General features: G+C 43.6%; 1 protein-coding gene across 4 annotated transcripts in view; it reads right to left on the bottom strand.

Moving 5' to 3' along the window:
* Positions 1-12,884, bottom strand: part of LOC307240776 (paired box protein Pax-7-like) — a 74,783-nt gene that overhangs the window by 44,349 nt on the left and 17,550 nt on the right. For all 4 annotated transcript variants that reach the window (XM_080014629.1, XM_080014631.1, XM_080014630.1 and 1 more), the window contains exon 5: positions 26-225. In XM_080014629.1, coding sequence (XP_079870755.1) covers positions 26-225 — 200 coding nt within the window. The remainder of the gene's footprint in view (positions 1-25; positions 226-12,884) is intronic.

Here is a 12,884-nt window from a genome sequence, read left to right as displayed (position 1 = left end):
TGCTGATGTAGTGTGTGGTGTCTACCTGCACACGGGCCTCTGTGAGTTTGGTCCTTTGGGCCAGCTCCTCCCGAGTGTAGATGTCTGGGTAGTGCGTCCTCTCAAAGGCTTTTTCCAGTTCCTCCAGCTGCTCAGCCGTGAAGGTGGTGCGACTCCTGCGCTGCTTCCTCTTCAGAGGCAGATCTGGCTCTGACTCCACATCAGAACCTTCATCCATCCGGCTACCTGGAGAGAGATTTAGCAAATAGTCACTTGTTGGATCTTGCAAGGGTGAAAACGATCTTTGCCTTTTGCCTATTGATTCCAATATCTTTTGGGTCATTCGTCTAATTCTATATTGGACATCATCCACTGGAATACCAGGTATGAGCATGTTCACATAAAAGGGGTGTCTTGAGTCTTGAACAGACAACCACTCCAAAAGGATGAGGAGCAAGCAATACACATATAACTTATATATCATATATAAATAACTTGGGAGTCCAACTTGAGGCTTTTGCTTTCCTGAGCACTCTGATCTTGTAAGACCTAGTCAGTTCATTCCTAGAATGTTGATTCCTCTCTTTGTATGATGTTATTTTATACAAAGATTGGGGAGGTTATCAGTGCTATAAGTTGTCATGGTGTTCCACCCCAATTAAGCCACCATCAAGTCCCTGGAAACTCTTCATTATTATCATTGATTATTTTGGGGGGGTCGAGGGGTGGATGGAAACGAAACATTTTAAATAAATATTTTTGTGAATGATTTTCCCATTAAATCTCCCATACCAGTGATATAATGTAGTTATTATAAAACTGATTTCAGTGAGTGTGTGAATGTGTGTGTGCGTGCACACTTAGTAAGGCGTCAAGAAGTTGTCTCCTGTAGCTTTTGTGGCATAGTGATGTGAGTGATAGTGATAGCTAAGCTAGCTAACTACTTCAATAAAGTGGCTGAACATGGAGTGATGGCTTCTCAAAAAGTCTGCCAGCTCAAGATGTGGACCAACAAGAGATGTGTGAAGGTGGGCCACCTTCAAGTACACATCAACTGAAAAACGTTGACAGATGGCGGCGGTTCCGACAGATTCCTTGGCCTCCAACAAGCGTCGGAAATATCAGTCTGAGTTCCTGCCTTACGGATTCACGTGCCTCGCCAAAAATGAAGTGGAATATCCACAATGTGTTCTGTGATCTAAAGTGCTTGCACACAAAATGTTGAAACCAGTGAAGTTGAGGAGACATTTACAAACCAAACATTTGCAAACCACCAATCCCACATTGACAAACTATTCGAGAACTGCGGAGCCAGAAGACGACTGTGAAGGAGCACTTTACAATCCCTGCCAGAGTCCTGCTAGCTTCATATGAAGTGGCATACCTAGATGCTTGATCAAAAAAGTCCCATACTATTGCAGAGAGCCTGATCCGCTCAGCAGGCATTGCAATGGTTCGAGCTATGCATGGTGACAAAATAGCTTGCACGCTTGAGACTATTCCAGTGTCTAATGACACAATGGCAAGGCACATTGGTGACATGGAAAACGACATAAAAGTCCAGCTAATTGACTGAGGGAAGAAAAGTGGAAGATTTTCCCTGAAAATTGACGAATCAACAGATCAGTGAGCGCAGTTACTTGTTTTTACCAGATACAGCTATGAGGGGAAATGTTTAAGGATATGTTGTTTTGCTCCACACTCAAGGGAACTTGCACTGGACGTGACATTTTTACGGATGGAGCTGGCGCCATGCAGGGAACAAGAGAGGGTCTAAAAGCTAAAGTTTTTGAAGTGGCAATGCGTGTCAAATTCACGCATTGCATTATCCACAGAGGCCCTTGCTCACAAGAAACTCGAGCCACAACTCCACAACATTAGTTACATTGGTTAACTTCATCAAATCTCACCCAATGAATACCAGACTGTTCACCACACACAAATCTCTACTATTTCACACAGAGGTCAGATGGCTCTCACAGGGGAAAGTGTTAACCAGACTATTTGAACTGCTACTACTGTATGAAGAAGTCTGTATCTTCCTATCAGATTGTGGTTCCCCCCTCACTGACCACCTGAAGGACTCCAAGTGGGTTGCCAGCCTTGCATATCTGGCAGGCATATTTGATAAACTGACTGTTTAAACATGGCCCAAACACCAATGTCCTCACGCTTTCTGACAAGGTTACAGCATTTACTAGGAAGCTGGAGCAGTGGGCCGCACGAGTCCAGGAAGGCAGTGTTGAAATGTTCCCTGATCTCGAGGACTTCATGGACAATTCTGAAATAAGCATCCAAACGATGAAAAGAGTTATTGCTACCTCACCTAGGAAGCCTGCTTGACCATTTCAATTGGTACTTCCCAAAAGACAACACGCCAGAGAGAAACGACTGGATACACCAGCCTTTCACCACCTCCACTGTCCAACACTTGTCATCGGAACTTGATGGTGCGTTCTTGGATCTCTCCTCTGACAGCATATTAAAGATCGCTTTTGCATCATGCACACTGGAGGAATTCAGGATGTCAGTGGCTGCAGAATACCCAGTACTATTAAAGGCTGCAATAGATTAATAATTTGGATCTGCAGTACATACTGTATCTATGTTAGACGACCTTTTCCATTTTTCAAGAAAAAATACAGATCACGACTCATCAGAGTTGAGGGTGACTTTAATAATATGAGAATGTATTGGCCCTAGTTGTAGCCTATTGCCATTATTCAGCTTGTAAAGCAGTCGTGTCGTGAGTTTTAGCCTTTGGATAAAATGTAAAACTGTAGTTAAAGCCAAATAGATTTAGACTAGTTGCTTTGTATATTTTTAGTCAGTAATCCAAGGTTTGTGTAGGTTTGGTCGCTGTCTTGTCTGTGTCTGGTAGCTCTCAAGTGTGTGTTTGGTAGTTGTCATGCGTGATAGTAACCCCTGGGACAAACAGGGAGCAGCGAAGCGGGTTTTTGCAGCAGAGGGTCGTTCAATCTTCTACTGCTATTAAGTACTGCTATTATTATTATTCCTGTATGCAGAGAAAATAAGCTAAATACGCGAGCTCCGTGCAGTGCACGCCTGTGTAAACAGCGGTGCCAACAGGGCAGGGCGGCGAAGTGAAGCGAGTCACTGCAGTGTGTTTCAAGAGTGAGTCAACCTACCTTACATACCCTACCAACCTAGCAACCTACATTTTTTGGGGGGTTGCAACTCAACAAGGGTAAGAACCACTGCTCTACTCTACCTCACTCTACTTCACTTCCATTCTACCTCTACTCTCCTCTACCTCCCTCTACTCTACATAACTCTGTTCTACCTCTTCTCTACCTCCCTCTACTCTACCTCACTATACATCACTTCCATTCTGCCTCTACCATCCTCTACCTCCCTCTGCTCTACTTTGTATTGAATATTTCTTTGTTTTGAATGTTTAATTTGAGGACATGAAGGTGTAGTACAATATAAATTAGCCCATAATTTTACGTTTAACAGTTTGCTAAGCGTCAATGTGCGGCATTGATTAGTGAGACTATGTGGATTTTCTCAGAGGCGTGAACACTCTCCTAGGCGTGAAGTCCTTTGTGGGCGCAAATGTTTTCGCTGTGTGGTTATTTATGGTTAACGGTCTTTCTAAATATATAAAAATATGCTGGTTTTTTTCTTTGTAAATGAAATCCCACATCAGTACCCCTCAGATTTTGCAAGCCCTGCGGGACATGGAGCTGACAGATGGATGGGAATAGGAATATTGAGTGATTGTGGGATGGGGGGCGGGGGGTGCTGGGTGTAATCTCTCCGGACCACCTTGGTGATCTGTGTGACGCCATTCTTCCACAGGGCCCCGGGGCGATGCAGACCAAAAAAATATAAAATGGCAGGGTGTAAATATTCCCAATATATTTATTGTGTTGCTGATTTCAATAAATCCCCCCACGCGTTTTGTATTCACCCTGTGCGTGTGTGTATGTGTTTTGTAATAGCTGTGACAGATTAACAGATGCGCACAGCTATCCATTTCAACCCCCCCCCCAGATACCGCTTGCTAGGATTGGCGACTGAGGTGAGGGCCAACATAGATTTGCCATGCTTTTGTTTTGCAGTGGAAAAATGGTGATCGGACGTGTGACGCGGTGTGTACAGTGCTGACGTACTGTAGTCCACTCTGTACACACATCGATTCCTCTCCACATCGTGCCACAGAAGAACCGATATTTTGCTTCACAAGCCCTTCGGAACAAGTCTAATAACTTTAAACTGATTTAATATCCCCAATAAGAGCCATATGCGGAACAAGAAGAGCCGTTCACTAAACAAAGTGGTTCTTTGTTTGATCAGTGATTGTTCTACATGACACACAAGGCACACAGCCTTTGAAATTAAAAAAAGCCTTTATAGCCATGATTTTTCTGTGAAGGCAACATTCTCCATTACCGAACCAGTAATATTTGAACAGTATCTATTCTTTTTCCCTCTTTACCCCTCTCTCCCCTCGCCTTAAGACCCACCCCCCTGACATACACACAGACACACAGACACAAACACACACACACACACACACACACACACACACACACACACACACACACACACACACACACACACACACACACACACACACACACACACACACACAGAAGAGTGCTAGTGGCCAGAGTGACAAATAATCCAAACACCACTTATCCAATCCCCCTTGGGCCACGTCTGTCTGCCTGCTGTCTTCCTTGTCTGGCATCCACTCGATCCATCTGAGAATGTCCTCACCAAAATTAACACTATGTACAGTCAATATTCTACTGTGTTTGGCTTGGACTCTGTCTCGTGTTGTGGCTTCTGTCCATCGCTTGTGGCTTCTGTGGCTTCATCACCTGCTCTCGTTCTCTCGATCTCTGCACGTTCAGCCACGACCATTATTTATTTGCTGCTGATTTGGAGGGGTTGGTGGGGGTGGTGCAAAGCGGAAGAGCTGATCCTATGCTCCAAATCGCTTCCCTTGTTGGCAGCCATACCATTACCTACACCTCCAACCCCTCCTCCCTAATCCTCAATCTAGCCTATAGCTTCCTCCTCTCCTCTCCTACCTCGGTGCTTTAAGCCAGTTTGGGATGATTGTGGCTGGATCGACACCCTGTGCCTCATAGATATGCAAGTGGGGAGGAGAGAGGAGTGGTCAGGGGGGGAGAGGGTGAGAGGAGGAGAGGCTGGGTCTGGAGAGAAGGGGTGGGGAGGGAGGAGGGGAGGCCGGGGAAGGAGAGGAGAGCAAGGGGAGAGCAGAGGTTGAGACAGAATGAGACGCAAACAGAGGGGAGAAATTGAGGGCCACACTGGAGATTGATATAGTTTTTCCACCAAAATGAGCACGTATATTCAGGTTTTTTATACTTCGGATTATATTTTGGATTCTAAATCAGATATGGAAAGATCAAATGATACACGGATATCCTGTCTAATTACGCGCAACCTCCAGAACTTCAACGCGCGTCATAGCATTGCACCTGAAAAGGGCAATGCTATGACGTAGCGTGTCTACCCGGGTGTCATGTTTCCATCACTGCCAACCAGAGCTGGAACTGAAAAAATACCTGTGACTAGGGTGTCTACAGGGCTGCGGAGTCGGGGGGGCTTCGGGGCCCCTTCCGCTGCTTGGAGGCGCCACGACATTATTCCGACCTTCTACACCAGTACCAATGGGGATAAGTCATGTACACTCACCGGTGGACATCATACACACACACACACACACACACACACACACACACACACACACACACACACACACACACACACACACACACACACACACACACACACACACACACACACACACACCACCACACCAGCTTGGAGTGCACCCCAGCACCCTCCTGGTTGCATTCCTCTCCTTTCCTCCCTCATTTACTGCCATAATTATGACAGGAAGAGGCCACATGACCAGTTGTAGTTCAAGTTTTCCTGGACCTCATTCACTGTTTTTCAATACATGTTGTCATCCAATGTTTATGTTTTTGTGTAAATGTTGTTTGCTTCTATGTTTATTTGTCTCACCGTGGTGATTCTCCCCCTCTTGGAGTAGTGACCAGTTGTTTATAGACCCAAACATGATGAATAGTATTACAAAGAGGGGGGTTGGTGGTGGTTCTCCATTACCAAAAACTGTGCTCTTGTCATTCTATAGGTCATCCACAGGACAGAGTTATTGCAGCAGTTCTTGATGATTTAAGAATTAATAAAAGTTGCATTGCAGGTTGAGAACTTGAACTCCACTTGCAGACTAACTCTGTTCTGGATGCAATGGCATACAAATACTATGTGTTGTCTGCCCAGCATGCTGACAGCACAGGTAAAAAAAGAAAAAAGAAAAAAAAATACCTGTGACTACTGCAGAGTTATTTGTCCTGGGAATGAATGCTGATTGTAGCCTTTCCCACTCAAGACAAAAGCCAGATGTTTGCGGGTGTTGGTTGTTCTTTTGTGCAATGGAAAACGGTTATAAGAGTGGGTCTCAGCAAACGGGGGAGAGACATGAGTGCAGAGAGATGACCTGAGATCCCCACCTCACCTAGATCTATTCTAGTGTGTGTGTGTTATAAAACACACACACACACACACATAAACAATCCACATAGCCATGATTTAGCTTGCTATTCTGGACAATGTTGCACAGCCGTAAAATTCCTTCACCAACCTCCTTCTTCCATGTTTCCTGGTCCGCCTTCAGGACCTCTGGATGAGATGGTAACCTCCCCACAAGTGAGATTCATCTGACGTTAAAGGTAGGACGAGGGCTACAGTTGTAGGGATGCCAACGCGAGAGCAAACCAACCCCTGGTCTAAGGGTAATATTACAACCATTCATTGAGTTCACAAGCATATCACCCAAAGCCAGAAGTAGGGCCTTGGTGACACCGACCAGTTGACATGGAAAAAGGCGGAAATAATTATTTTTCTTATTTTTGTTGTATTCTTTTACCGTTATTTGGCAAATAGCGTACTTTCTTACTCTCAAGTGAGTCATCTTCAGAACTACTTCAACTTACATGCTCATATCTTTTTCGGGATTGAATGGTACAATGGTTCTACTTGGGTATGATTTTACAGTGTTCTCACCCACCTCCAACCACTTGTAACAGTACAACAGTAAGTGACAGCTGCAAGGTGAGGAACCGGCGTGGGATCGTTCTGCTCTTCTTTCTTTTTTTTTTTTTGAGAAATATCAGCTCTTGTCTACTCTTGCTCAACTCCACAGGACCCCCCCCCCCCCCCGCCCCACACACACACACCTGGCCCTGAGGGGACAGCTGCGTTAAGTTAAGAGGGCTGGTGTGGGGCGCCAAACGCTCCGCTTTCCTCATCCAAAAACACTTGAAAGCTGGTATGTGTAAAGCCTCAATGACAGCCAATTATGTCGGAAGTGACACTTTTGACAGGTTAGTTACATTAGTTTACACTTTTGTGCGTGTGTGTCTGATTTCACACTATAAGGGTGAAAAAGTTTGTGACGCAACAACAAAATGAACAAAAATAGCTGAAGAGAGAGCAAGACAGAAAACAAAAACAACAACACAAAAGAGAAAATGCCCATCAAACTAGTTTCAGAGGAAAAAAAATTGAGTTTAATTAAACAAGGAATTATGGGATTAGCGGAGGCTCTCATTACAGGCCGCGGCAGAGCGACCCCCAACACAACCACCTAACCTCCAAACCTCTTTAAAAAGAGACTCCTGCTTGAGAAATTCTCACAGGATTACATGGGGCCGAGGGACACGGTGCTGCATTAATTAAATCAATTCCTCCCCATCACATTAGTCATCGCAGAGACGTTGTCTTAGCAAATTATCATCATGATAATAATAATAATAATAATAATAATAATAATAATAATAATAATAATAATAATAATGATAAGAATAATAATAATAATAATAATAATAATGATAAGAATACGCACAACCAATCGCCATTTCCCGTCTGATGCAAACATATCTTGTCGGCAAGGCAAAGTGGGGCACATTTTGGGGGTTGCGGGCACAAGGGATTGGTGTGGTGTGTACGGTGTGTGATTGCAGCAAAGCCATTTGCCGCAAACACACCGCGGCAGCAATTGGAGCTCTCTCTCTCTCTCTCTCTCTCTCTCTATCTCTCTCTCTCTCGCTCTCTCTCTCTCTCTCTCTCTCTCTCTGGAAAAGGAGTTTCCTGAAGGGGGGAGCTGCTGCTGCAGTGCCTTTCATTCCAGTGAAGGTCCTGAAATGTATTTCCTTCCTCCCTTCAACATGCTAGTAGATACGGAAGGGTTGAGGGTCTCTCTCTCTCTCTCTCTCTCTCTCTCTCTCTCTCTCTCTTTCTCTCTCTAAAAAAAAAATATATATATATATATATATATATATATATATATATATATATATATATATATATATATATATATATTAGTAGCATGGTTCCTTGATTAAAAGAGAATAAGTAAAAAATGTTGAATTAAAAAATGAACCGTACATTTCCAAAAAAGGAATTATCAAGGCCACATATTACAAGAACTTGGTAGCACCAGCAATATTAAATAACAGCATCACTGTGGAATGATACCTTATGCCATTGGCATCAGCTAGTACCAAAGATTTATTTAGCAACGTCGCTGAAGGGCAGTGATGATTTCTTCAGAAAGTAAATTGAAACATTGGCCATTTTGCCATCCAAGTCCGGCAATATGGCAGACAGATATAGTCTCCACTCGATATTATGTCCAAGTAAAGGTTCCTTAATTCTATGCTTGCTAATCTTAAAACATAAACCTTTCACTGTTTTCAGTATCGGAATGGGCCTTAACAGCACCCCCCCCCCCCAATCAAACCATAAACGTAACATGAGACCTTCTGTACTTTCTGCAGATTCTGAGTGGATCTGCGTCCGTGGAGATCCCCTAAATAACTGACGCCGCTGAGTTGACTAGTACCCAGGCCATGGATGCCACTCAGTGTTTGACGGTATCGCGTCTGGTCAGCGGTTTCTCACGCCGCCTTTGCTACGGCGGGGGACAATGCGGATCCCTGGGTCGGAGCGAAATTTGGCTTGACAGCCGTCCGGATTGGGGGGGGAGGTCAGCGCCCCCTCGCACTATTTCTCGCCGATTACGGAGGAAAAGTACGATTATGGTAATGAGACAGATGCCGGAGCTGATAGAGAGAGAGCCTCAACCTGGACGTCATCTTTCTCTCCCCCAGATCCACGCGATTTGGTGTGATGTGTCTTCTCCGGGCCAACAGGGCTGGGGTGAAGCTGTGCGCATACAGTGCAATGTGTCGTGTGCATTTGTGTGTGCGTGTGTCTGTGTATGCGTGTGTTTGTGAACTTCATACCTTTGGTGCATCATTTACTATGACCCTACACTTACCCTACAAGACTCTATAATTTACTGTGCACACCAAACATAGTGCACACATGTATGTCTACACAAACACACACACACAAACATACAAACACACACACACACACACATACACACACACACACACACACACACACACACACACACACACACACGCACAACATACGATAGAGACAAAGCAACAGAGACACCCCCCACCCCCCCACCCCCCCGCCCCCCGTCCCCCCCACACACACACATCTCTCTCTCTCTTTCTGTCCTTCTGTTAAGTTCAATAAAAAAAAAATAGAATAAAAAAAAAGATGCACACAAAGCCTATATTGAGAGGCACTCTTTGGCCAATCCTTCTAGAGGCCTCGACTGAACGCAATGTTTCCCATTGGCATTGACCTGTTAGCGATAGCAAAAACAATTTCTGGGGGGGTGTGAGCCACAACACCGTACAGCCACAACACATAATTTTATTGGGGTGAGGTAAAAGAAAAAAATATATTATATGTATATATATATATATATATATATAAATGTCTATTTTACCGCAAATATCACTTCGTCAGGTCAAATGTGTGGTACCCAGTACCGGGAAGACGATAAGCCTTATTGCTTTCACAAAGCCATACAGTATGTGTGTGGAGTGGAGGAGGGCTGGGATGGAGGGGCAAAGGGGTGAAGGGGTTTTATGAGTTTGAGTTTGTTTGCTATCACTTTAGAACAGGCCTCAAACAGGATCCCCGCCCACCCCAACCCACCCAATCCTTCAAACCCCCTAGAGCATCGAGAACCCAATGGCACCCAAAAAGGGAAGGGAGGTCCGGGGTCCGCTTGTGAATACATCCCTCCACCCCCTTTCTTGTCTCCTTGTCGCTGATGAGAGCCCCCCTTGTCGCCGCCAGAAAATAAACAAAACTACAGGTATCAAATAATCTGTGTGTGTTGGGGGGGTTCTGGACGTGTAACGAAACAGACAAAAACAGAGACAAAAGAGCAACAGAGCTCCAGAGAGAGAAAGAGAGAGAGCGGCATAACTCATTACGGGAGTCATTTTGAAAAGCATATTAGTTCCAGTATTATAATCAAGCTCCGCTCTCAGACTACGGCTGGCCACGGGCATTGACCAAAAACACACACAAAAAGAAATAATACAAACTCGAAAAATGGCGGAATCATGTTGAAAGAAGAAGGTTGGATTGGGTTTGGGTTTACTTGGTTGATATTGTTCAATCGGCCCCCGTTACGATGTTGTATCTCTGACAAGCATCTATTTCTTCTGCTCTCTGGCTGAGCCCCAGCGCCGGATTTAGCGCTCCTCAAGGCTGGGACTTCTGGAAACTTCCAGAGAGACACCAGACCAGAGAGATGCAGTTTATGGAAAAAACAAAACCTCAAGGTGTTTTGAGGGGGTCAGCTAAACTTCAGTGCGATCAATCACACAATGAAGGATGAAATAAAGTGATCTCCCGGTTCATTTCTTCATATGCCGCATTGACGTAAATTACAGCAGACACCCAATGTACTGCAGTGAATTGGTGTTTTGTTATGGCCGATTTTTTTATTTCCCTTGCAAATGATTTCCAGATGAACTTACAACAATGGCTTTGCACTCAGTGGGTAAACATCAACTGGGTTTTCAGCAGCAATTGGTGAGGGAGATCATTTCCTTTATTTACCTGCCAACAATTCCAAATGTTCTTCTTTTGAGAAACGTGGGCTGTTTACAGCATCGCACACTGTTCAGGTGCATTCATCATTCATGGGGGATTTCTTTTTGCAAAATACATTGATTGTTAACTATATAACTATTTACTCTTTGTTAACTTCTCATCATTAATGTATTTTTCAAACCTGTAATGACAAAAAAAGGGCCCTAATTTCACGGTTGGAAATCTTGACTAATTGAGGTTAAAGCCAAAGTTAGAAAATTATGAAAGCGCACAATGGGAAATGGAGCAAAATATGCCAATTGGCACCGGAAACCCAATCCATCAACAAAGGGCCCCAAATCCAAGTCCTAGCAGGCCCACTATCGGGACAAACTCCGTTGGAGCCTGAACTAGCGGCACGTTAGGAAGCCCGTGCAACTCCGAAAACACGCTCCCATTCACGGAGTTCTATATTGTTCCGAGGCATTGTTCCATGGCGGCTTGAAGACAATGGCATTTGGGCACAACAAGCAGAAGCAAGAGAAAACGTGCAGTCAGCACTAAAAGTAACATGTGCAGAGTCGGCAGTTTTAACACGGAAAGGTATTGCCGTTGCCAACGATAGTGTTGCGACGTTCAACAGCAGCTACTGTAGCCAGTTAGCAATAGGAGCTACCAATAGGATTGGCATATAGGTTGGTTTGTTGAAGGGGCAGAAATACGCCACGGTCGCAAAAATAGTGTTTTATTTGGATTTAGCTGTGAACTGCAGAAGGACACTGAAAAAAAAGCAGTTTCCTCATTAAGTGCAGCATAAGAAATAACAGCAGTGAACTTCAACCGGCCACTGAGATGTTTGCCTTATCGAAGCATTATGTCTTAAATGCAAAGTCTTTTATCTTCTTTCTTCCTCCGGCAAGTTTCTTTATTTACTGATAAAAAAATAGCGATGTGAAGAAAAACTTGCTGACTGTCAATATAAACATTGATATAGATTATGGCTGAGGGCAAATAGAATAATAAGAAGCATATTTGAGATATACAGTACAAACCAAAGCCCTTAGTGGACAGCCCGGGGCTTAGAAAAAGGCAATTGCGAAAAGTTTTAAAGAGCAATAGAATAATCTTATTTTGAGAAAGCAGATTAACAGTCATCGGAGTGGGAAATCTCGCACGGGCAAACAAAATGGAGTGATTTGGGCTTGTTGAGTCTCTTTAGAGATTATGGTTAAAAGGTGCTTTGAAATGCGCTCTATACGTTTGCGGGGAGCGAATGAAGGGAGGTGGGGGGGGTCGGGGCTGGGGGATAGCTTGAGCACTTGATCCGTAGCCTTGTCACTCCAGTGAGGTTGAAGGCAGCCTCTTAAATACCAGTGTGGAGAAGAAGAAGAAGGAAAATGCACTTCTCCTGGTCGACTCATGACTCGAGGGGAAAGGACATTTTGCTGTGTGTTGGAACGGTGCTCCGATATCAGAGTCAGAACCGGAATCGGAATGGGCTTTTCCGCTGTGCACGTACATGTACGAGGAATTTGTCAGGGTGATTATTGGCGAGTTACTACAGGAAACTAGCATTTAAAAAAAAAATTAACAGTCTGAAAAAGAATAACAATATTCATAAATAATAATAATAATAATAATAATAATAATAATAATAATAATAATAATAATAATAATAATAATAATGATGATGATAAAAAAAAAAATAATAATAACAATGATAAATTATGATACAATGAAATATAATAAAAAGTTCAGTAAAATTTTAATTACAATTGCCAAATATACACAAAATAGCCAAGGAAATCATTGAATATAAAAAAGATGCAGAATATACAAATGCGAAATGTCAAATTTATTATATATAACATTCAACCCAAATAAATTGAAGGTCTAATCTA

This window comes from Zeus faber (genome assembly GCF_960531495.2).
Source record: "Zeus faber genome assembly, chromosome: 15".
Classification (NCBI taxonomy): Eukaryota; Metazoa; Chordata; class Actinopteri; order Zeiformes; family Zeidae; genus Zeus; species Zeus faber.
The sequence above is the reverse complement of the archived record's forward strand: the minus strand, read 5'-3'. Positions and strand labels throughout refer to the sequence as shown.